The sequence below is a fragment of the Astyanax mexicanus genome, chromosome 10 (genome assembly GCF_023375975.1).
Source record: "Astyanax mexicanus isolate ESR-SI-001 chromosome 10, AstMex3_surface, whole genome shotgun sequence".
NCBI classification, from domain to species: domain Eukaryota; kingdom Metazoa; phylum Chordata; class Actinopteri; order Characiformes; family Acestrorhamphidae; genus Astyanax; species Astyanax mexicanus.
The window spans coordinates 44,775,288-44,801,539 of record NC_064417.1 but is presented as its reverse complement, the minus strand read 5'-3'; the positions used below and the strand labels follow the sequence as shown (position 1 = coordinate 44,801,539).

Here is a 26,252-nt window from a genome sequence, read left to right as displayed (position 1 = left end):
TGTGGCTCTGTCATCTCCACTCCTCTTCCTGCTGCTCTCTCTTCCTCCTCTGGGTCAAGCCTCCCAAAAAACACCTGGATTACAATCCAGAGAGCAGCCTCCGCTTCCACCATGAGGTAATCAATGCATGGAGAGAGAGAGAGAGAGAGAGAGAGAGAGAGAGAGTGAATGTGAGGTAATGGGTGAGCTAGTTAATGAGTGACCAAACAAAAGGCCTTGTGAATAAGTGAGTGAGGGAGTGAGTGGGAGTAAATTAAAGTAATGAGTAAATGAATAAGCTACAGAGTGTATGAATGAATGAAGGAATGAGAGTGCTATTAGATAAAATACTAGGCTTAAGAGTCAATGAGTGAGCTACAAAGTAAAATAATTAGTTAAGGAATAAGAGTGAATGTGAGTGGGCTAGTGACTGAAGAAGTGAAGAAAAGGATGAAGGAGGGATTAAATGAGTGTGTCAGTATGATTGAATGCATGACATAACATAGTGAAAGAAAATTTACAGTAAGACAGGAACACAGTTCCAAAATCTCACTTCTTTCTTTTGTCCTTATTTCACATCACGTGTTTGTCATTCATTATCAACACCATCTGTCTGTTTAGTGAAAACCCACCAAAGAAAAGTTAGTTTTAAACTGAAAAAAACAGCATATATCAGGTCTAGCCAGGTCCTTCAGCAAGGCTCTTGACCTCTACTGCTCTATTGTGCCTAGGAATGTCTGACCCTGATCTCTGACCCCTGAGCTTAAAAATAATATAACGTTTAAACCAGAACAGGGAACTGTTTTTTTTTTTTTTTTTTTTTGCGTGTTTGCGTGAATAAAGAGATTAAGCTGATCTTATAAGAAGACCTCGCTGCTCCCATTCTGCCTTTCACTCTGAGAACTTCCCACTGCTTTGTGTAATAACTACATTAATAACACTACTATATTTTTACATTCAGTTTGCAATAACTTGCTTGCGATACTTAAGAACAAAGTTAGAACTTCTACTTAAGTGTGGATCTTAAAGAACACTTTTTTAAAGGACTTTAAGACTTTAAATCTGGCTCTCTAGTACTTTATACATGTCTGACTTTGAATTACCCTTCACTGGCGTGGTGTAGACCCTGTGGATGGTTATAAAACAAAGATATTTTACAGCTCACAAACTGCCTTGTACTGTAACCACATGCCACTGAGTAAGATTAGGTCATTTCCTTTTGCTATGTAAATATTCTTTAGACAGGCATTTTAAATAAAAGAAAACTACTTGTTGTACCTTTAAAACACAGACCTGGGCACATTATTGTTTTTCCTTACAGTTGGACATACGTAACTAGAGGGTTATAACAAAAGTTTCCATATAGGTGAAATTAAAATATATATTTATTTTCTTTTACTGGGGATGGCACCCCCTCCACTGTGAATGCATTCTTTGATTTATTGTGCTTTAACTGTGTGTTTTAACTGTTAAGCTGTCAGTCCTTGTTGTCAGAGTAGTAGTAGTAAGCCTGGGAATCCTGGGAATCGGATGACACCGTGTATCACTTTTATTTTTATTTATTTTTTCTCACTGTGTGGGTAAAATGAGCCTGCTATACTTGGTAAAGGTTATTTTGTATTGTAAACATTGCTCCATATACCCTGCAGCTGTATGCAGCTTCTCAGATTTCCATATTACTCTTATGATTTAAGAGATAACTTACAATTATTCAGTACTTGGTATAAGTTATGAGACTACACACCTACAGTATGAGGTTTAATAGTGAGTAACAGTGATGTGCTTAAAGTTCCATGCCATTGGTTAGTGTTGGACTCAGCTCCATTGTTGGAGGGGTCGGTGGGCGGTCACAATTGGAGTTATGTTTGGAAGGCCGCTATGAAACCATACAGAGAGCTGCTTAAAATTGTCACGGGGGCTTTCGCGGCCCAATTAAGAGCCTGCTCGCGAGGTAGCTGTCACTTAGGCCTGTATTTATGTTTACTAGCCACAAATGTGTCGCAGCGTGCGGACATTTCTGGCATCACACGGAGGCTACTTTTAAAGCTTGTTAAAAAAAAAAAGAGTGAAAGAGAGGGAGAGAGAGAGAGATGGGCGTCACCGGCCGCCCTGGAGAACTATTCCAGATGAGCCTCCTCAGGGCTTCAGTAGAAGGGAAAATGATTATCTACTCCAGCCATGCGTACAAAGAGTTCCCTGCGTTGTTTGACATCGAAACTCTCGTAAGTGACCCACTGCGTCCATCTGCTCTGGGAGAGGCTGAGCTATATTTGTTTTTTACCTTATTTTTTTTAATGAGAGCTTTTAAAGCTAACTAACTGGACCACAAAACATATACAGATCAGTGCACAATTTAAGGAATCATTCTTTTAGGCTCTTTTTTTTTTTTTTTTTACATTTTCTATGTTTTTTTTGTTGCAGACCTCCCTTTATCAGCCGTCTACAGACAGAAGCCTCGAACGGCCCTCGAGGTAAGTTGCTTTTCCCTTTTTATTAATTATAAGAGCTGTTATTAGTTTTATATTCAACAAAGCGAATGGTGGTGTTGTTGCCTCTTCTTGATTACACTGATCTGATACACTATCAGAAATGTCTGTCTCTGTGTATTTTAAATCAGTTTTTGATGAATTATTATTGGAACAGCCGCAGAAAGGTCTGAAGGGTGGGACAGCTGAAAAAGCCTTGTCCTTGAGTGTTGTCAGCTGGACATCAATCACACTCCGGTCCGACCTTGCACAAGTTTGCTCACACAAGGGTCAGGATCCCCGTAATAACCCCATAAAAAATTAAGTGCCGAACCTGTTTTGCTTTAACTATTTGGGAGATGATTGAACGATCATTGTTTATTGTTCTGGCTGCTTTGGGTAATTTGTTGTCGTAAGTCTATATTTAAAGAAGTTACATTAAAATCAAATAGAAACAAAAAGTATTTAAAATCTTTTTTTAATTCTATCTTATTGTAAATATAAAGTTTTACGCATAAAAATTTGATCAGGTATTTTCTTATACGTTTCTTTTTTTTTTAACTGTGGTTAAAGGTAGAAAGATGTTTATGTAAAGTGTTTGCATAAATGGTGGATTAAACACTTAAAAGCCTTAAATTCTATGCTGATATTAAAACACATGAGGACATTTTATAGACTATTCTTCCTATTGTTAGGGAAACCCATTTTTAACTGATCACATCGTGTGACCAGTATTTTGTAAATGTGTCTCCAGTTAGACTGAAATACTAGTATAATAGTAAATATTATTACTATTTTTGTTTTTATTGTTCTGGGACAATTCATTTTGAAGAGTTGTTTACACAGTTATGCTCAGACTTTCTTTCTAAAGGTTGATTTTAGGCCATGTATTATCAATTTATTGTGCATTAAATGACTTTCACCTTAATTACTTTTGCTGACCACAGCATTGTTTTTGTACAGTCCAGAGCCCAATTGAATTTAATGGGTCAGTATGTTAATTTTGTTTAAAAACCATGTTTGTAAGCATGAAAATGAAAAAATTATATCACCTTTTGTAATAAATAAGAAAATAGTTAATGTTATAGGCTTAGATACTTTTACACTTTTTAAGCTGCTCTTTTATGTTGCTTGACCTTATTCAGCCTAATCCTAAAACTGGTCTAGATGGGGTCTCAGGTGTGTTTTTAAATCTGTATATAAAGATCTGAACAGCTTTCTGTTCATTTAAAACATCAGATTTTTGTAATACAAAAACTGGACACATTAAGAAGTCAACTGTCCTCAAACTGTATTCTGTTGACCTTTAGCTAGAGGAGTCAGCAGATTCTCACAAACTCACAAAAAAGTACTAAATTTAGACTCTTTCTCTCACTGCTTCAAGTTCTGCAAGTGATAACAGGAAGCGACGGAAGTCAGAACCTGCGACTTCCCAGCCCAGACCTCAGAGCAGTCAGCCCACCACCCAAAGTATTGTGAGACCAGTTGAAACTCCTGCCACTCGCCTGTCAGAGCCACCCAGGAGCAACATCAGACAGAAGAAGCCTCTCTCCACCACCCCCTCCACTTCCTCCTCCCCGTCCAAGTCAAAAGGTAGGCATCGCAGACATCAAAACATGGCGTTACCTCATTCAGGTCTCTTTGGGAATGTACGTGCCAAGTAAAAGTTCAGATTTGTCTTTTTAGTCTTGTCTCAGCACAGAGTTTTTTTTTCTGCATGAATTAATCAGATTAATTATTTATTGTTTACAGTCTCAGCGATAGTGAGATAGTGTTTCAATTGCTTCTGATGCTTCTGTACAGTACTCAGGGGAGGGTCTGTTGCTGAGGATGTCTAGCCTCTTTTCCCTTTCCCCGTGGAATGTAATAAAAAAGTGTATTTATCTTTCTCTCACAAGAGCCAATTACATGTTAATGTCTTCTCATGTCTCTCTCTTGTCATGCTGCTCACTGTGGATTTCAAAGGTGGGGATATTATTAGCACAATGCACTCAGCACATATGAACGGTCAAATTCTGAACCATGATACCTCACACAACTCACAAGTAGCCACATATGAAAACGGTGACCAAAATGAAGACACGGTCATCAAATCTTTCTCAGAAAACCTAAAAAACGGTTGGCGTACAGAACCAGAGTGTTCAGAGGTGTGGCTCAGCACAGAGGAGGCTTCTCCTAAGCTGAAATCTAGGAGCTGTGATGACCTCTTGTCTGAGAGCCAAGAGAAAGGGATGGGAGACAGGAATCGCTCAGAGAGCACTGGAACCCTGATGCAAAATGGAGACCCAGAAGGATCTCTGCACAGCAAAGGGCAGGGTTCCGAGGATCCCAGAGAACATCGCAGTAGGCATCGCTCTGCCCATGATACGCCAGGCTTTCTTAAACTCTACAAGAAGATGCACCATATCAACCGGCAAGAGTTGATAAATTCAGAGATAATCTGCTCTGTCAAAGCTAGGGTCCATAAATATGAAAGTGACCAGCATAAGGACAGATGCTTGGGCACCAATGGCTGCAACGGTGAGGTGCCACGAGACATGGTGCACAACAGGATCTCGGAATTCGAGAGCATGATCCAGAAATCCAAATCCATGCCAAACCTGGGAAGTGAGTGCCAGTCCAGAGGACCTTCCAGGAGGAGCAGCAGCCCAAATCGAAGCTACTCCATCGAATCCCTACTGGATGATGAGCCCCCAGCCAGGAACCCTCCAGAGGGTCGGCCTCAGTACCCCAAGATTCGCGCTCAAGTGCCAATCCACATCCAAGTGACCAGCGACCACCTGCGACAGCCTGTTGTTCAGCAGGATTACTCAGACAGCGACCACGAAGCTGTTGTGTCTGATCTAAGTGACTTTATTCAGATCGAGGGCTCTTCCTACTGTAGCGAGAGCGACTTCGACCACTGCTCCTATGCTTCTTCTGAGAGCTTCTGCGGTGGATCGAGCCACCATCACCATTACCAGAGGCAACTGGTCAGCTCCTGCAAAGGCAGATGCCCGGCCTCCTACACTCGCTTCACTACCATGATCAAGCATGAGAGAGCCAAGCAAGACCGAAGACAGCAGTTGCGTGTAGAGGAGTCCGAGATGGGCCTCAGCAAGCTGGCCTTCCTGGTCAGTCCGGTGCCTTTCCGCCGGAAGAGGAACTCTTCCCTGAGGCACGGCTGCATCCCGAAATCGAAGAGCTGCATGTATGAAGCTTTGGATTCAGCCCTGAAGGACATCTATGACCACATCCGTGCCGAGAAGCGTAGAGGCAGCCTTCCAGACAACAGCATCCTCCACAGGCTGCTGGCAGAGTTGCTTCCAGATGTCTCTGACGGGAATGCTTCTCTGCAAGCTCAGGAATGGGCCAACCCTTTGCCCCACCTTCGTTCATGCCACCCTCAGCCTGATGGCATGTGCAGCCAGGACTGCTATCAGCCAGAATACTCCAGCCTGGCCTACAGTGCCTCCTACCACCACATGGACTGCAACAACAACAACCAGGGGAACCATGAGGAACACTGCTGTGAAGGTGGATTCTACTCATCCGTCTCCCGTGCCTCGCCTCCCCAACTTCCCTGCTGTCCCCTGCTGTTTTTGTGTTCTTTACTTCTCCATCCGCCCTCCATGCCCACCACCGCCATGCTCCACCTGTGTTTGTGAATGTGCTTGATTAGGTTCAGGGCCTTGGGTTTTTGTTGAGCGCCACTGAAGCATGCCATTCTCCCATATCATTTTCTTATGATTTTGTCTTGCTGGGTTTCATGCCTTCAATTACAATGCTTCTATAGAGATGGAACTTTGTGACTCCAAAAATCTTGTCCACAGAAATAATCATCAACAAATGGCTTGAGCAGCTGAAGCTTGCAATCTAAAAACAGGTTTGGGATTTTGGCCTTTAAGGAGAATACATTCTTCTCTTTCAAATTTGACTTGTTTCAATGTTTTCCACTGCCACTGGAACAGCGACCTATAATGGTCTCGATGCCTCATGGCATGTGGGTGTGTATATTTTATTTACATTGGCACAGGCTACAGCTTTCCATTTCAAGGGTCTTTAAATAAACCTTATGGCCATTTGCTGACGATTGAAGCCCCATTTACTTTAGCGCACAGCCAAGGGCTTTCAAATGACGAATCTCCAGAGCATAGAGACTTGTGGGCATTTGGCACTGGGAAATCCTCACCATGTGGGGGTCTAGTATAAATACATTTGTTCCATGCAGGGGATCTGTTTGCAGTGCTACAGTATAAGCAGTAAGGGGTCATTTAGGAGAGATTATAGTATTTGTAGCATTTGTAGTAATTGTTGGCATGTAGAAACATCAGGTTCTTCATCCGTGTATCATTTTGTTTCTGCATATTTGTTAATTTGCCTGTATTTGTCTGTATTTATTGTATTGAATAAGCACCACCATGACCTCACCATCTCATACCTGTTGCATGTGGGATATTAGTGGCCTGGAAAAATAAACACACTTTCTTTGCTTTCCTCTTCCCTTTAGGTCAGGACACGTCCCGAGGTTATACATATCCTGAGCTGGGCCGACACACTCCACAGAGCAGGAGGCCTACACCTGACATCAGAGAGGTTAGAGGTTAAACAGTTTACGACTGTTTAGTATGTTATTTTTTTAAATACAACCCAAATCAGAAATGTGGATTTACATTGTCTTTTTGAAAGATAAATTGTAAAACTGCTTCTTTTTTTATTTATTAGCCTTGTCCATAATATCTAAATATTAATCTAATATCGGTTTCTGGTTTGGAGCTGTTTTTTCGGTGGTCTGTGCAGATAATCTACTGTATTTCAAGTCCTGTACTGTAGAGCAGCATCTGTTTGGACAGCAGGTACTTTGATTAACCTGTTTTTTGTTTGTTTGTTTTTTCGTCCAATAGAAAGTGCCAGCCAGGGCGATATATGACTTCAAGGCACTCACGGCCAAGTAAGAATTGTTCATATTCATATGTGTTTTTATATTTTATGTGGTTTCACATACAGCTCTGGAAAAAAAATTAAGAGACCACAGTTTCTGTATCAGTTTCTCTGATTTTGCTATTTATAGTTATATGTTTGAATAAAACAAACATTGTTGTTTTATTCTATAAACTACTAACAACATTTCTCCCAAATTCCAAATAAAAATATTGTCATTTAGAGCATTTATTTGCAGAAAATGAGAAATGGCTGAAATACGAAAAAAGGTGTAGAGCTTCCAGATGTCAAATAATGCAAAGAAAACAAGTTCATATTAATAGTTGCAAGTTTTAAGAGTTCAGAAATCAATATTTGGTGGAATAAACCTGGTTTGTATTCACAGTTTTCATGCATTTTGGCATGTTCTTTTCCACCAATCTTGCACACTGCTTTTGGATAACTTAATGCCACAGTTCAGCTTGGTTTGATGGTTTGTGATCATCCATCTTCCTCTTGAATATATTCCAGATTTTTTTTAATTTGGTAAAATCAAAGAAATTCATCATTTTTAAGTGCTCTCTTATTTTTTACAGAGCTCTAGATATTCAGCTTTATATGTCTATATTTGGCTTTATACTGATAATACAGTTGGTTTTTACTGTCATGGTGTATAATAAGACTGTTGTTGACTTCTGCAGGGAACTGTCCTTTAAGAAAGGAGAGACTGTGTACATCACACGACAGATCGATAATAACTGGTATGAAGGAGAGCAGCATGGCAAAGTGGGCATCTTCCCCATCAGTTATGTGGAGGTTTGTAGGGATTATTTAATGTCTATTTTGGGATTATTTTAATCCATTTTGCGTTGTAGATGCTGTTGAACTGACTGTGCTTCTCGTTTCTCTGTAATCAGAAAATCCCTGTGTCTGAGAGAAATCAGCCGGTGAGGCCTCCTCCTCCAGCACAGAGCAGAGAGATTGGGGAAGCTGTGGCTCGCTATAACTTCAACGCTGACACCAATGTAGAGCTGTCACTAAGAAAGGTATGTCTTTTCAGTTTGCATTACATTTTTTTTAATAATGTAATATACATTTATTTAAGAATTGCCATTTAACAGGAGTGAGTTGATCTTTATATTTTTAAAAAACATGCATTTGTTGGTGTTTTTAATGTAATTAATTTACTTGATTTAACATAATTGAATAAGTTTGTTTCTCTGACTGATAGAAATGCTTTAGAAGTACTTGGAGTAAATATTTTTTTTTTTATTGACCCATTTAAATTTAAAGATTTTTAAAGATTTTTAGAGTGACACCAGCATTGCATACTATTAAGACAAAAGTATTGGGACACCACCTCATTCATTGTTTTCTTCTAAAATCAAGGGTATTTATATAAAGAATGTAGCTTGCTTTTGTTGAAATAGCTGTATCTACTGTCTATGTAACATTTTCTACTAGATCTTGGAGCATTGCTGTGAGGATTTGATTGCATTCAGCAAAAATAGCATTATTAAAGCCATGTTGTTTAACTGCTCCAGAGAGTCCTATTCAATTGGCAGTACTATTCTACAGGGACTAGAAGCTGAGTGTATGCATTTAAACATATGTACCAGTGATAGATGCAACTTAAAGTAGATGAAGGCATTCATTAGAAAGGCTGTCCACAAATATTTAGACTTAAATTATTGGGTTATTTTCATAAAAAATTAAATCTGACACAGTTCCAGTCACAGATTTGTATTTTATAAATCCTCCTGAATCTTACCAATGAGATCAATATGAGATTAAAATGTAAGACATTTTAAAAGCATTGTATATTTCCTTAATATTCATAATCAGATTAATTGTCACTGTGAGATCAGATTTACACATCTGTTATATGTCCTGATGTCTTCCAGGGAGAGCGTGTGATACTGCTGAGACAGGTGGATCAGAACTGGTTTGAGGGCAGGATCCCAGAGACAAATAAACAGGGCATCTTTCCCGTCTCCTATGTGGACGTGATCAAGAAATCTCCAGGAAAAAGTTCTGGCCAGCCTCCAGGAGGCTCTCTTCCACGCAGCTTCTCCAGCGACCGAGTGCAGAGCAGGGTAAGCCTTCACCCACAATCCCATTCCCCAACACGTCAATCAGAAGCTTTACGCACAGTAGGGGTTTCAGTGCAGACAAGCGGTGGGATGGAGCCTATAAATTACCCGAGTGAGCCAACCTGTTGGTCGTTCAGCAGTTTATACACATAGCAATTAGAAAGTGACTTTAATTAGAAACTGTTCTTTAAAGTGCTTCTTCACAAAGTTGTTTTTTTTTTTTTACTTTTTTAATGCAAATCCACACAAGCAAATTTTTTATAGAGACACTATAAAACTGTGTGTTTGTATATTTAAAGAACTTATTTTAAACTGCTGCTTAATAAATCTAACTTAATTCTGTGTTACAAGGTTTTTTGCTGTTTGATGTAAAAGGGAATTACGCACTTTTCTGGATATTAGATTAAGAGGAAAAGCATTGGCTGTGTTCCCAACATTTTGTTATTTTATAACAACACTTATTTTACTTCAGTCTTGGAAAAGTAATATCATGATGTGTTGTATTATTGAGTTCTGGCCAAAAAAAATATTATCACAATATATATTGCAGAAAAAATATTGCAATGTCATTTTTTTATATGTTTTAATTGTTTATTTATTTTTTACTATCTTTATCTTTTTTAACATAACTGAAACTAACTAACTGAAAGGTTCTTCACAGCCCCTTTTTTTCTCACAAAATTGCTTCTTAATGTACTTGGAATGGAGAGCTATGTTAGATATCGGTCAAAAATGGAAATATTTAACAGGTTTATTAGTCACATAATAAAAAAAAAAAATCACTAGAGTGATCTTTGTAACTCCAAATATCTAAAACATTTTAAATTAATTATTTACAAATGGGAAAAATTGCATCATTTGTTTCAGTTATTTCTTATTTAAGTCACTTTGGACAAAAAAGTCTACCAAATGTAATGTAATGTAATTTACAGCTGTTTTAAAATTCTGTCAAAAGTGTTAAAGCCTCAACCTTACAAATGTAACTGTCAGAGGTAAATATAATGATTTAAATTTTGTATAATTAGGTAATTAACTGTATTACTTACTGTTTACCATATGTATTAAAAAATGACAGTAATAATTAATCAGGGTAGGTTACAAAACGAATTTAATCTGTTGATTATAACGTGCAGGAAGTGTGTTAGAGCAGAGCACAGTTAGGAAGGAGTAAATCTAAATAAAGGTGACGAGATTAACCCAGTCACAAAGACGTCTCAGCGGTGTTTATATACGTCGGATTAATTGGACCTCGTTTGGCTGAGAGCCAGACTCTTCAGCCGAGCGCTCCTGTCATCCGTAGATTAGCTCTGCTTTACCTCTGTGTTACTTCAGATTAAGTGCCCTTGAGTTGTAATTCCATCCAAAGCACAGAGCACTGGAGGCTTCATCCTCTGCCCACATGACTTCAGTTCACTCAGACCAGGAGTAGATCAGATTAACCACCATGCCATGCCAATCGGCTGCTCAGGATAATTACAGACTGGAAACGGTCATGTGTGGCTGGCTGCTGTGGGCATGTGCTGATTGGGTTCCGGTGTTCTTCACTCTTAATGTAAGTGAGTTCTGTAACTACAATAATAATAATAATCCAGTGGTAAAACAGTTCAGTCAGGATTGTACCTGTTTCTGGTTGAGCATATGGATATAGTTTTTTTTTTATCTTTATAGGCTTCTTACCTGGTAATAAGTAGCTTTGCAGAACCACCAGCATTTCCTGGCTTTTTTCTTGCTGGTATGATTAGGCCAGATTGCATTGTTTGCAGTATAGAGTAGTTGCAGTATAACAGTAATCCTTAGAGTGTAATACACTCTAAGAAATATAAGTACAGATTTGTACTTAAAAGAGTACAAAGCTTGTCGCTGGGGCTGTACCTTATATTGAGGCACAAAAAAGTACCTTTCAGTGAAAGTCCTTTTTTTGTACCCATGGTTTTTGTGGCAGGAAAGATCATAAAGATTATAAACATTATCATCAATTAAATATGGCACAAAAACTTGATGATACAAAATTGTCTGGCTTTCAAATAAAAAAATGTGCAATTTAAATATATATTGTTCATTAGTACAGTGATGCAGAATACTGAATGTACCCTTTGGCTGGTTAAATGGTACAAATTTGTACTCATTGCTGTTAGAAATGACTTTGTACTTCAGAGGGAACAAATCTGACCCTGTAAAGACCAATATTGTACCTTTGACGGTACAATTATAAAGAGTGTACCTTCGAGTACAAAAAAGTACTCATATCGTACCTCTGTTTTTTAGAGTGTAAAAGCCATGAAGCATAAAGGGTTAAAACACTAATATTAGTAAACAACAAACAGCATTAGTTAAAAAGCAGTGTTCATTAATACTTTTCTAGAGCTCCCCTCCTAAGAGTCCATTATTACTTATAGTTAGAGTAGGGCAGTATGACAATATTTAATCATATTGTGATACATTTGTTATTGTGATAAATAGTTCACATATATTGTTTGTTTTAATCAGTGCTTAAAAACAGACTGACAAAAAGCACATTTAATTTAAAAAGAGTAATTAGTGATGTTTAATTCAGAGTACAAATCATTATATTTAAATTACTGTAGTATTTAATTAGCCTTTTTGAGAATCTGCTGCTACTAATACATTTTGTCTGTGTGTGAATATTTGATTATAAGTATTGTCTACAGTGAAAATTTCTTTACCCAGCACTACTTACAGTTATCATCATATCATCATATCAATGAGAACCACTGAACACAGTGCACCACCTTGTGGCTAACATTTGTTACACAGTGCAGTTCACAGATGGTGTAAGCAAGGCCTTTTCTGAGCATGTCTGTGCCCAATGCATCATCTTTCTCTGTTGATAATGTAACCCTTCACTGATTTACGTTTATTATACAGTACGTTTGTATTGTGTAGAGGCAGAAAGTAAAATATACCATTTTCACATTTTATCATAACTCTAAGCAAAACATTAATTTCCATGGTTGAGCAGGCATTTAACATTCCTTGTTTCACTTAGTACCAATCAAAGCTTGGACATACCTTCTTATTCAGTGTTTTAATTTTTTACTTTTTTTTCCTACGTTGTAAATGAGTACTGAAGTCATCCAGACTATGAAGGAACACATAAGGTGTTCGGGTCTGTGGGACCCGTTTTCATTTTTCATCAAATGATACAAAAAAAATTTTTTTTCTAACTCAAACTCATTGGCATTGGCTCATTTTTTGTGAAAAACATATATCAAAACACATTTTCGATAAACACACACTGTACCCCCCCCCCCCCCCCCCACACACACATTTATATTACATACAGTATGTTTGGCCAAGGGCTAATAAACATTGCTTCATTTGTAAATTTGAAACTAAACCAATTTTCTACTCATCTTGAGTTTAATTCATTTTCTTTTACATTTTATTAAAAAACTAATAAAAAAGAGTAGCACTTTTTGAAAGAAATGTAACATAAGAAAGGTAAAGGGCAAATATTAACCATGTAAGCTGTTTATATTGCTTGCAATTTAGGTGAAGCAAGCATGTGTAAAGCATTTTAATGTAAAATTGCTTAATTTTGCTGAATTAAATACAAGTAACAAAGTAAACGAGTAACAAAAATATGAACACCACACAAGGGTTAAAAGTGTTAAACAAACCAAAATACTCTGTGAAGCTTTTAGGTGCTCTTATCTGAAAGGCTGTTAACTTGTGGTTTCTGAGGCTGGTAACTATCCTGGATGAACTTTTTCTGTGCAACAGAGGTAACTCCTGATCTTTCTTTGCTGGGGCACAGCTAATAAGAGCCAATTCCATTATAATGTTTTTGAAGCAACTGCAATTGAGGATACTTTCAAAGTTTTTTAAATGTTTTTTTTTTTTTTTTTTTTTTTAAGGATGTAAATTATAAAACCTATTCTGGTTTGTTTAACACTTTTTAGTTTTCTAAATAATATCCTGTGTTTTTTTTCTTTATAGTTTGGAATACTTTAGTATTATTAGTAGTCTACAATGCAGAAAAAAATTATAAAAAAAAATTACTGAATTTGAAGTGTGTACAAACTTTTGACTGGTACTTTAAATACCAGGAATACCTTATAACAGGCAAAAGGTGTCCGACGGTGTCTGACTAGAATTGTCCGTGTGAACAGAAAAGCGACTCAGAACCAAAATCACATCCATATTCAATGCTGGAGCTCCCACATGCATATCCTGTAAGTCAGTGCAGTGTTGTTTAGCTTTCTTGGGAATTGGCAAAAGTCATGGGACACAACATTTCTTGTTCCTGTCTGATGACATGAAGATGCTATGCTAATATACAGTAGCCATCAATTAGCTTTTCATCAGTTTTATTTCCCTCACATTTCCTTTCACCTGCTTTCTTTCACAATTCTCTCCTGTCGTTTTCTCTTTCTCTCTCTTTCCCAAGCCATCTCCTTCACGACCCACACCCAGCTCCTCCTCCTCCTCATCTTCCATTCCCCGCCAGCACCCCTCTCTCTCCCCCAGCAGCGCCAGTAGAGCAGCTCACCTCCAGGCAGTGACGGGGGAGTGGCTTGCCCTCACTCTGGGCCTGTCTCCCACCGACACTCCCGCACCCACACCCCCACCTTTACCTGCCAGCTTCCAGCATGAAGACGAAAGGCTTGACCTGCTGATATTTGGTCACTCGCCAGCTTTCACCCCCCGGAACCTCACCCCAGGTCTCAAAGAGGGTCACTTCATTCCCATCAGCTCCCCCAAATCCTACATGTCCCCGGAGCCCACCCCGTCCCCCCAGCCTTACCTCACCTCCGCCTCCTTCACCCCCTCTCCCATCTCACCCACCTTCAGCACCAGCCCCAGACCTGACAGTGTGATCGAGGTGTTTGCAGGCAGGAAGCCAATAGGGTCCCTCGAAAAAGAGCAACCGCTGCCAGATATCAAAGATAACTTCAGCACCATCAAATCAGACTCACCCAAATCCTTCAGCCCAATTGATCTGATCGTTTATGAGCCCAACGAAGAAAACGCCTTGTCCAGTAAGTACACCCTGTCCTCTCGAGAAGCTGAGGACGACGTTTGTGAAGAGCTGGTGTTCATTATCCAAGCCAGCCAATCAAAGAGCCCTGTTGTTGAGGAGACAGATTTTTATAGGCCAGTTCCGAATACTGTGACAGAGGAGCTGCCCAAACTGTTCATAGAGGAGGACCCAAGTGAGCAAGAGCTGCCTAACACCTTTACCCCAGTCTGCCCAGTCCGTAATGAGATGTCCCAACTTGAGGTAGCGTTTGGCTTGGTGTGCTTTGACTTGGTTTGAGTTGACTTGGTTTGGCTATGTGGTTTGGTTGGCACTAACAGAACCTGAAACTGATTAACGGATTTGTTACTGATTAATCTTTTTGATTGGGATTCAACAAAGCATTGTAGAAGATGAATTTTAGATGGTCGAGCAAGCATTACACTGAACTCTTTCTTTATAGCAGTTAAGATAATCTTAACACACTGCAAAATTGTTAAATCAAAATGATCAAATTTATTTAGTTTCAAGGCAATACATTTTATTTTTCTCTGATATGAATTTTTGTATTAACAAGCATTGTAAGTGTATGATTGATTTGCCTATTGTCACCTTATTTTAAGTAATTTAATTCAAAACAAGCTCAAAAAGCAACTGGTAAGGAAATTTGGACGTTAAAGGCTAAAGTAAAAAAATCTGTGATTTTTGTTTGATTTAAGTGTTGCTTCATTCGTTTTGAGGCTTTGTGATTACTTAAAAAAATGTACTAAGAATGGCTTACCCTAATGACATTTTTGCTTAAAATAAGCAAATATGTCTATATTTTAAATTTTTTATATTTATATATCTTGTTATATGTATAGCTTTTTCTAATGGATTTTTTGAAGTGCACAAAGATGCTTTTAGGAAACTGGACCCAGTAATCCACACTAATAATAAATGTGGGTCTTACATTAGTACAGAAAAATATATTTACATTTTAAAGGTATGTACTTTCCCTTCAGAGTGTTAGCACCTGTACTATTACCTGTACAGATCTTCAGGTATTATCTGAGGCACTGCATGTAGGCCAAATCTTCCCTATTCAACTAAATCCAGTGTTTAATTTTGTTCTATCAGGCTGAAGTTTCTCAGAGCTCCTCTCTGCGTCCCTCGCCCCCTCTCTCTCAGATGCCTCTGACCTCCACAACACCCCCCTCCTCGCCCAAATTCCCACCTTCCTCCCCCCGATCTACCCCTCCACTCCCCATGGCGTCTCAGTCCCCTCCACCTTCCTCCAAACAGCTCCGATCCCAAAAGGCTAAGGTAATGAGGGGGTGTTTGACACTAACTGAGTGGTGTCTGGCTTTCTGTGTATTTCAGATGCTAACAAAGCCTCATTAACATGTTTGTGTGTTGGTTGATTTTAAAACTCCACAAAGACCATAAGCAAACAGCGATTCTGACAGGAATCTTCAAAAAAAAATAGCTGGGTAGAATGTTTAATTTACTGTGATGGGCAGTGCTGCACCACAGACTGCCAGCTGGTAGACTTTGGGGAAGAAATTATATAGTTGTATCTCAAAACTCCAACTCCCAGAATCCCCGGCTGTGATCAGTACCAAGCAGCTGCACCTGTGACACACTCTATAAAAACCCCAGACAAACCACACTTCTCTGACACTCCTTTAAAAAGGTGTGACTGGTAACAGTGGGGGGGGGGGGGGAGAAGAGAACTAATGGCGAGTTCAGAAAAGAAGACTATACCTGTATTCTTAATATGTTTATATGTATATGAGGTAAGCAAAAAGTACAAAAAAGCTAAGTTTTGAGTTTGGTTGTGTTTTAGTTTGGTTTCTTGGTTTTTCTTTGTTTGTATACGCCAAAATGGCATTACCTTTGTTCTGTTTCCTGCCTTTTCTTTTACACACCTCTTCTGAGGCAATTACTTTCCCACCGTTCTCCCATCTCCTCTGTTGATAATCAATTAAGCAAACTTTTTATACCATCACTATTCCAGATAACTATTTATAGACTTGACTATTTATAGACTTATTAAAGCATATCTATATAAGTAAATAATGAATTAATACTGTATATTCATATAAATATTAGTTAATTATAATTCAAATTAGTCTGCTTTGCACTTGGATCCACTACCTCCCCTAACCATAACAGGTACTACCCATCACTGAAGAAAACAATGTCATAGGACAGGGACAATATACAGTCATATGAAAAAGTTTGGGCACCCCTATTAATCTTAATCATTTTTAGTTCTAAATATTTGGGTGTTTGCAACAGCCATTTCAGTTTGATATATCTAATAACTGATGGACACAGTAATATTTCAGGATTGAAACGAGGTTTATTGTACTAACAGAAAATGTGCAATATGCATTAAACCAAAATTTGACCGGTGCAAAAGTATGGGCACCCTTATCATTTTATTGATTTGAATACTCCTAACTACTTTTTACTGACTTACTGAAGCACAAAATTGGTTTGGTAACCTTATTGAGCTTTGAACTTCATAGCCAGGTGTATCCAATCATGAGAAAAGGTATTTAAGGTGGCCGATTGCAAGTTGTTCTCCTATCTGAATCTCCTCTGAAGAGCGGCATCATGGGCTCATCAAAACAACTCTCAAATGATCTAAAAACAAAAATCGTTCAACATAGTTGTTCAGGGGAAGGATACAAAAAGTTGTCTCAGAGATTTAACCTGTCAGTTTCCACTGTAAGGAACATAGTAAGGAAATTGAAGACCACAGGGACAGTTCTTGTTAAGCCCAGAAGTGGCAGGCCAAGAAAAATATCAGAATATTATCAGCATAATTCTGATAAATGTAAGACAATTAAAACACTATAAAAACAATGTTCTACTTCAAGCATGTCCTATAATTACTGCATTAGTAGCTTTTACTCTCTTCCACCACATGAATGTTGAGGAAAAACATGTAATAGGATGGCCCTAGATGGGAATTGAAAATGACAAAACTAATATTACTGGTACTAATATTATGTGTTTATTTTCTGCAAGGATCAGTCCCTCATTGACCCTACAATATCTGTAAGCACAATATAATGAGCATTTCTTAATCGTGTTTTTTTTTGTGTCTAAGTGTGTATAAGAGTGATTCTGATTCTGACCCTGATGGAAGCTTCTCCTGGTTCTGGTTCTTGCAGCCTGTGTTAAGGCGTGATGTTGTGGTAATTGGTAAGCCCCCTCGTAGCCCTGTGATGTCTAGGAGGTCCTGCGGATCACCTGTTAGAGGGCCAAACTATTCGCCGTCTCATAGGGTATGAGAGCTTGTGTGCTGTGTGTGACGTTGGCACATGGAACTCTAGGGAATGGACGGTTGTTTTTGTTGTTTGATATCTGCTGAAAGCAGTGCACAAGCCTATGCTAGCATTTGTCTAATGAATCAAACATGTCATTTGTAGAGTATGCATATCATTAACATATATATGGGGACTCGTTTTAATGACGTTGGCTGTTATTACTGGGTTTTGCCTTTAAGCATGGTAAAGGCTGCTTAGGGTAGAAGTAGTCCTTCTGTTACACTAGAAATATTTCACATATTTCAGTATTCCAGGATCTGTCTGTACAGATGCTGTGTCACTGTGACAGAGGGAGATGTTTATCAGCCTGTCTTTCTGTGTGCATTCTTTTTAATGCATTGTGAGGTTGCTAAAAAATTTCACTGGACGCCTTTAAGACTGCTACAGTATGGTGGTCCCTTTGGGCCATGTTTATTGTGCATGTTGGCCATGTGTGTGTTCATGCACTTGTTTGCACGAGCGTCACTCCTTAGATAACAAGTCCATGTGGAGCCTGTATGGTAGTCCACCTTGTCCACAGTTTTTTTTTTTGTGGGTCCCACATATGAAGGTCAGTGATGGGCCCCATTAGTGTAAGTGAGCGGAACATGTGCCCCATCTGTGTTGTACACTGCAAATGTGGCCTAGATGGGACCCATATGAGAATAAAGTGGGCTTTAACAGTAGGGACTAGTGCTGGGCGGTATGACCAAAAACGTATATCACTGTATTTTTCAAGATTCTGACTGTTTCACAGTATATCACTTTTCTATTATTATTATTATTATTATTATTATTATTATTATTATTATTATTATTATTATTATTATTATTATTATTATTATTTATTAATTTATTTATGTATTTTTTTTGCATGATTTTGCTTTTAAATAGGTCTGTTACTTACCGTACTGTTAGGAGTACATATAATGTAAAACACTAAGGCTTTAAATTAAGGCTTTGATCACTATTGGGTTTATTTTGTCCCACAAAATTACACAATATATGCAACAAATCAGATTTTATTAGCAGAAAATAAACAGCTGAAGAATTTAAACAATAGACATTGAAAAGAGATACACCAACAACTTTAGCATGACTTCCTTTTTAAAACTATTTTAATAAATAGAGTATTAAAATCAGCCACACATTTCCCTTATTTTCTCAGTTAACAAATAAATTCAGTTCAGTGTGCGTTAATATTATCCTTCCAGCTGCAGTACTAATATAGTTAAACAGGGCTTTACCTCGTATCCTCGAGTTTTAGGGGGTTTTATCACTTGCTGAATAAATGATTCTGTACTCAGGACCGTTTCTGGGCTCGTCTTTGGTATATAGTGCTGTGCTGTATCATGGTAAAGCATAGACTGTGTATAGCTGGACAGAGCATCGTCTATCAAAAGTGAAGTCACCACAGGTCGGGCGCCCCCTGCTGTTCGGTTGCAGAAAGCTGTGTAACCCCACCCATCCTCATAGGTTTCAATGGCAAAACAGACAACTTTCAATCACGTTTTTTTTCCCAATATACTGTAATTTTTTTATGTTTTATATCCCCACAGAACTCGATTTTAAAAACGTTATAGAGCTTTATTTAAAAAGGTGTGGTTATTGTAAAAGGGCTGGTTATGGGCGGGACTAATAACAGACCGTCAGCTCCGCTCTGCAGCCTGTGACCTCGAGGCAGCCCTCAGGGGCGTGGTTATTTAAATGAGTAGACTGTCTTTCCACAGTCTTTCTCCCTCCTCTGGTCTCTACTGCGCAGAGTCGGGTTTCAGGATCGCCAACATGGCAAAAGATTTTGGCTTCATTTTCATTGAATGAACGGGAACAGGGACACTGCGTCCATCTTTTTTACAGTCTCTGTGCTGAAGTATAAATTGGCTCTACAGAGCTGAGCTTTCAGTGCATTAGCTTGTTGTGCTAAGTGGCTAGTGTTACCTAGTAAGTAACTCTGTCTTAGCGTGCTTGTTTGGCGGCGCTGTTCTACACTGTGTGCTTCTACACAGTGCTCCGCAGCGCCTCTAGTGGTATGGCAGTATGTGAAAAATGCCATGCAGGTTCAAAATTGCCGTGCATTATACCGTATGAACAGGTATACTGCTCAGCACTAGTAGTGACCATTAGTGAAGCCCATTCTTCCACCCATGTGAGCCCCTCAAGAGCATGTTGGCTGAGTCAGGATGGCTTTTTACTACAGAAACAGCTCATTGTGTCTGGAACCATGGAGCACCAGTTTGGAGTGGTTGGGCTGTCTGGATTTGCTTCTCGGAATGTCCAATGATCTTTCCTTTGCTCACAGCTTAAACAAGGTGTACTCCCCAGAGCTAGACACGTGGCATATTCCCCCAAAGTCCTTCCAGTCAAGGGGAGTACAGTCCTCGTTTTTGGGATGTCGGGCTTTATCAGGCTTTGTTCTACTGCTTCCAAGTCCTTCAATCAGACTAAACACAGAGATTACTAGACTAAACAGATGGATGCTTTACTTCAAGCGTCTGCTTGTGGGCTTGGAAACAGTTCTTGTCCCCTGTTAGGCCTCGATTACATGTGTATCTGATCTTAAGCCCTTTGTTATTTTAAAGTAATAAACGCTCAGGCAATGTTCAGGTACACATCTGATCCTGGTCTGACTGACGGCACTGCACTGGCACTAGCCTTTTAATTTAATTAGCCTTTTGATTTTAGTGCTTCACTGGATACGATCAGTATGAGTATGAGCTGGATATACAGTTCAGTGGAGTGTGAATCAGAAGGGTTGATATCTGGTCTGTTTGTCTTTTTTTATTTCAGTCTCAGCGGACAGTATATACACAAGATCCACTGCAAACTGGTGAACCGTGAGTGTCTTTAATTGTTCATTTATGCAACATATGTGACTGTGACTGATTATATTGTATTATATTTGCTCTTGGGTATGATATTACACTTATTATGAACAGGTTAAGGACTCCATTATCTCTCCCAGTGGTTTTATGATTTATGATATTTTGTTGGATCAAATATCAAAAGTAAGATTTGCTAATAAATTTGAATTAAACTTTATACAGCATCTAGAGGACACTAGAGTGTGATGTGGACACTGGGTCAGATAAGAAGATGTAAAATGCCTCCCCCATTGCCCAATAAAACGGCAATAAGATGCTACTTTTTTGTTGTGTACCTCTTTTTTGACCAGTTTACAGGCTTTGATTACATATTAGAATATATATCATACAGCTCTGGAAAAATCAGTTTCTCTGTTTTTGCTATTTATAGGTATATATTTGAGTTAAATGAACATTGCTGTTTTATTCTATAAACTACTAACAACATTTTTTCCAAATTCCAAATAAAAATATTGTCATTTAGAGCATTTATTTGCAGAAAATAAAAATGGCTGAAAAAAACAAAAAAGATGCAGAAACTTCATATTTATCAAGTTTAAAGAGTTAAAAAAAAAAAAACATTTGTTGGAATAACCTTGGTTTTTCCACCAGTCTTACACACTGCTTTTGGATAACTTAATGCCTTTACTCCTGGTGCAAAAATTTGATGGCTTGTGATCATCCATCTTACTCTTGATTATATTCCAGAGGCTTTTAATTTGGTAAAATCAAAGAAGTCTCATTTTTGGTTATTTTTTTCCAGAGCTGTAAATGGTAACAACTGTAACAAATTTCTCACAGTGATTATAACAGTACATCATCTATTTTCTATTTATAGGTTTCAGGCCGTGTATAACTACATGCCACGCAATGAGGATGAGCTGGAACTGAGGGAAGGAGATGTTGTTGATGTGATGGAGAAATGTGATGACGGCTGGTTTGTGGGTAAGTCAGTGCACTCCTTCTTCACCACTAGATGGTGTTGTTGATTAGGTTCAGTGTCCTGTGAGACTTCCAGCTCTGCCGTGCCAGTTTTCTGTGCTCTGCACAAACAGGAAGGCCTAATAAGCCCTGTTCAGGAAGCTCATTAACTATAGCTGAGTAGTTGGTTTAGACATGCTAGAGCTGGGCGTTCCAAGAACATGTACTAAATGTTCATGGGTGCATGACATAAAAGGATCTTTAACAGGCCAAGTTTCTAAGGCCAGAATTGTAAAAATAAGAAATTAAGTGGTAATTTAGACAAATTTCCTGTGGGCTTACAGCATGTCATGTGGTGTGAAAATGATTTATCTTAAAAAGTCCTTAACAAGTATATTTTTATTCCGTAAAGACACAGACGCCATAACATAATAAGGACTTATTTTCCTGTAAATCACATAAAACTCATATAAAACTTTTTTACTTTTAAAATATCACCTTAGCCAGTATGTATTAACAATTTATTTTTTATTTAAACACTTTTAACCATTTTGTGTATTATGTATTTAAAAGTTAATGCTATTACATGTTGTACCACACAATATTTTTCATAAAAAAAATAAATAAGAAAAATTAACTTAACTGTAAATAATGCAGTTTTGTAGCGCCCAGGCATCACTTCACTGACTCCTGTGCATATACTGGATATATAATAATTCTGTACGTTTTCAGGAACGTCCAGGCGGAGCAAGTTTTTTGGAACCTTCCCCGGAAACTATGTGAAGCGGATTTAAGATGGAGTGACGCTTCTTGAATCTTCTAGATGCCGAAAATGGATGGAAGATGTCATTAGCCCTTTCTCAGACTCCAGCCAGCACAATACGGCATGGAATATGGAAACCAGGCTCATTGGAGGCTCATAGAGGGGATTGATACACCAAGCACACTGGATTATTGAAGAACTTAGATCACTCGATTCTGAAGCAATTCTATAAATACGGAATAGCAGCAAAGACTTCAACAGATGGCTTTTTTTTGGTTGCCTACATTTTTAATCTTTCTGTCTGCCTTTTAGTAGGAGCTGATGTGTTTCAGATGAAAGAAGAAGAAATGAAATTTGAAGAAGTAACCAAGTGCCCTATTTATCTTTTTATTTATTGAGAGGCATATATAAATATATATTTTCTTGTTCAGGTACATGGGAAGGGTGAGACGGTGAGGTACAGTAGATTAGGAATGTTCTGTTGCTTTCAGAAAAAGGACACGCCCCTGCTAACCTGGACCTGATATCTGATCTGATCTAGATCTACATTTAACAGTATTGCAGTGTCATGCCGAGTAGGACGGTTTAAGGTGACCACTCCTACTCTGCAGCGTGCACTTCCTCATACCATCAGATTCAGAGTAAACGTCTTGATTTTCTATTGTTCTGTTTTTCTGTCCCTCCAGACATTCCTATACGTATCTGAAGGATTTTTACAAGAGTTTATGGTATTTTTAGGTCATAAGAAGTAATATTAAGTAATATTTTATACAATGCAATAGTCCTTAACATGCCTTTTGGGCAGTGGCTGGGTGTAATGGATAAAAATGGTTATAAAAATAATTGAAACAGAGTAATATCTACTGCCTAATGCTAATTTTTCAGAATATTAGTTAATGCCGAATGATCTTGCACACTGTACTCTTTATTTTGAGTCAACACAAGCAGTATAAGCCAACATTGCGTGTCTTGCAAGTGACATGGCCCCTTGATTTATGATGTATGAGTTTAATTTGAGTGATCAAGTGTACTTTTTTAAAAAAAAAAAAAAAAAAAAAGACAACAACTTTGTTTTGATTGATTGGTCAGAATTTTTATTTTCATTCAAGATTATATATACGTAATATATTCTGCTCATTTTTTTCTCTTGTGTATTTTTGTGTCTTGGGTATCAAACCCTGCCCAAACTTTTGATTTTTATGTTTTATTTGTACAATCATGTAAAATATGCAGAATCCAGATCAGTGTAGCGAAGGTCGTCTGCAATAATGTGATGAGTGTTACTAGTATTCGAGGCATTATTATGCTTCATGCTTTTTACAGACTCCTCTGTACTGTCATACTGTTCCATCCACCAAACTTTATCAATACATTTTGCTCATTACACTGTTAGAAAAGTGCTACAAATGGTTCTATAAATGATGCAATAAAAAAAACAATGGTCATGCTGATTTGTTTTTTATAATTTGTATAAATTTGACTAAATTAAGCATTTACCATCACTCATCATGCTTAGTATCAGTTTACTTGCTACTTTAATAAACTTTAAAAAAAAAAAAAAAAAAACATTTAAAAACGGTCTTTTTTCGAGCTCAAAGATGCGAGCTGTACAGGACTAGAATAGTAAGAATTCACATTTGTTTGTCATCCAGAAGTCTGTCTCTCTGTCTGTCTGTCATTCTTTGTGTAAATCTCTCTCAAATGTGGCTTGAGTAGCACTGCTGAGGTAAATTTATGTTAGGAGTAGCACTGCTACTCACTACATTTACCTCAGCATAGTCACACATTTAATGCTTTATTGATTTGTCTGCTGGGATATTTAAAGGGCTCAGTAAAAATACATTTACGGTATGTGTTCACTAGCACTTTTCTTAGCACATTCTGCCGTGCCAGATCTTTTGGCTCACCGTATTGGTGTGTCATACAATTTTTTTTTTTTTTCATTTAAATGAAGCTACAGAAGTAGGTGATCATAAGTTTAAGAATTTATTTTTTTATCAACTTCACTGTAATCTACAGTTCTATAAATACATATTTGGCTGTTTTTAGCTTATCTTCAGTGTTTGAAAGGCTTGTATGTGTTTGAAGTCACAGCCTGCTCTTCCCTGATTGGCTGGATGCAGCGTAGAGGCCAAATTCATTTGAATAAAGTTGAGCTCTGCTGAACTTTTTTGCCTGACGACAAGGCTGCGTTCAATGCAACCCAGCATGCACTGTGGCTCTCTCAATTAAGATGAATAGGATGCGTCAAGGCTTAGATGCTAGTGAACACGTACCATTAGGCTAATTAATTCATTCATTGTCAAAAAAATGGCAAAATGAATACAAGCCTGTGTTCTGCCAAATGTTCTGCCAAATATTTAATTGCATTCATTGCATTCATCTCTTTTTTTATGGAGCTAAAAAGTGTTTCTTCTATTGCATCATATAAACAACCATTTGTAGCACTTTATATTTAGTAATCAGTGCAAAATGACCCTCATTCACCATCAAAATATGTGTCCAGTGACCACTGCCATAGTAATATACTGTAGCAATGCTGTACTGTGGAGATGACAATGATGTTAGTACTGAGCAACACGCCAATGATTGTCATGGTGTCCTCATTTGCTACTGTAATCACCCTAAATATTTATGTTTGTGATCTTGGTTCATTTGAGAGCTATCTGTTAAACTAGGCCCCTAGTCTTCCATCTTTAAGGACCAGGTCAGGCAAGAGGTTGAGGTAACGCGGTTATTGGGCGCATAACCTGGTTCAGAATAATACCAAATATCCTTATATGGATTATTCAATTCAGTGTACACTGTAATCGAATGCTTCACTGAAGCTGCAAATCAAGAGTGAAATGTGTGTGATGATGGACTGAATGTATGGGGGAGTTTATCTCATGTGGTTTAGCTGGCTGGCTGCCTACATGCACTGTAACCTTAGTTCTTGTGCCAGTGTAGAAACCGATAGACCTAACTGATCAGTGGAGTAGTTTTACATACAGGTGTAATTTTACATTTTACAATTGAGCCCTTCCAATGAATGCCCATTAATGAATCAGTTCTCTATTTACTTAATTTGATGACTTCTTTACAATATAAAATTAAAATGTTCTTTATTTAGATTTATATTTTTTAATTCATGAAAGTACTTACTTCTCCCAAAAATGAGAGATGGTTGATATGTGGTTATTCCTTAAAAGGGTTCAATTGGCTTAAGCTAGTTGGTTTGAAATCATTGCTTATAGACATACAGTACTGATGTACATTGGATCGTAGTATTACGGTACTTACTTTTTGACGCAGCAGCTACTAAGCTATTAAGTTCTTCTCTCTACCATACAATAATGTTACAAAGTCTTCCCCCTTTAGAGTACATGGACTTTTACCAAGAAAACGTCTCCAAGGAGCAGTAAAAGCAAATCTATTAAACATGAAGGCCAATGTTTATTTTTGTATTTCTTTCATTTTTTTCTCTCTCTGTGGAACTGTACATTAATAAATAGAGTCTGACCTAATGTTTTGGCAATGGGATCTTTTAATCTTGTTTTTTTTTTTTTTTTGCTTTAGGAAGTTTGTGTTAATGACATAAACAGATGTTTGCTGCTGTTTCAGTGAACCATTCGGGGTTTTTTTGCTAGTTTTTTTAATAAACTGAAGTGATATCTTTCAGTTTTGTGTCGCTGGACAATTGCAGAGAGTGTCATCTGCTCTGACAGGCTATAAAGTTACATAAACCAGAATATGAAAAGCCGAACTGGTCCAAAAATGTATGATTGGGGATAAATCTGGGAAGGAAGTGTTTTAATTTAAGGGACACATTAGCAGAGAAGCAAATGCAGTGTTTGGGTGAGCATTATCCTGCTGATAATGCTTGTTTGCAAGCCCTGTCATGAGAGGCAACACATGGATGGCCACAGGATGTCCTGCACATATCATTAAACTGATACGGTGTCCCTTGTATCACTAGTAGGGGTGACTGACTGTTGTATGCAATGGT

General features: G+C 38.0%; 1 protein-coding gene across 16 annotated transcripts in view; it reads left to right on the top strand.

Annotated features, from left to right (window-relative positions):
* sorbs2b (sorbin and SH3 domain containing 2b) overlaps positions 1 to 25,770 on the top strand; it is a 95,755-nt gene extending 69,985 nt beyond the window's left edge. For 10 of the 16 annotated variants that reach the window (XM_022684190.2, XM_022684201.2, XM_022684192.2 and 7 more), the window contains 15 exons: positions 60 to 116; positions 2,401 to 2,450; positions 3,829 to 4,037; positions 4,410 to 5,960; positions 6,934 to 7,019; positions 7,328 to 7,374; positions 8,045 to 8,159; positions 8,261 to 8,389; positions 9,248 to 9,439; positions 13,848 to 14,681; positions 15,537 to 15,722; positions 17,585 to 17,698; positions 20,507 to 20,553; positions 21,419 to 21,525; positions 22,234 to 25,770. In XM_022684190.2, the coding sequence (XP_022539911.2) occupies positions 60 to 116; positions 2,401 to 2,450; positions 3,829 to 4,037; positions 4,410 to 5,960; positions 6,934 to 7,019; positions 7,328 to 7,374; positions 8,045 to 8,159; positions 8,261 to 8,389; positions 9,248 to 9,439; positions 13,848 to 14,681; positions 15,537 to 15,722; positions 17,585 to 17,698; positions 20,507 to 20,553; positions 21,419 to 21,525; positions 22,234 to 22,295 (3,786 nt within the window). In that variant the 3' untranslated portion in view covers positions 22,296 to 25,770. The remainder of the gene's footprint in view (positions 1 to 59; positions 117 to 2,400; positions 2,451 to 3,828; positions 4,038 to 4,409; positions 5,961 to 6,933; positions 7,020 to 7,327; positions 7,375 to 8,044; positions 8,160 to 8,260; positions 8,390 to 9,247; positions 9,440 to 13,847; positions 14,682 to 15,536; positions 15,723 to 17,584; positions 17,699 to 20,506; positions 20,554 to 21,418; positions 21,526 to 22,233) is intronic. The other 6 variants (XM_049484451.1, XM_022684196.2, XM_022684193.2 and 3 more) reach the window with 4 other exon arrangements.
* The last annotated feature ends 482 nt before the right edge of the window (positions 25,771 to 26,252 follow it).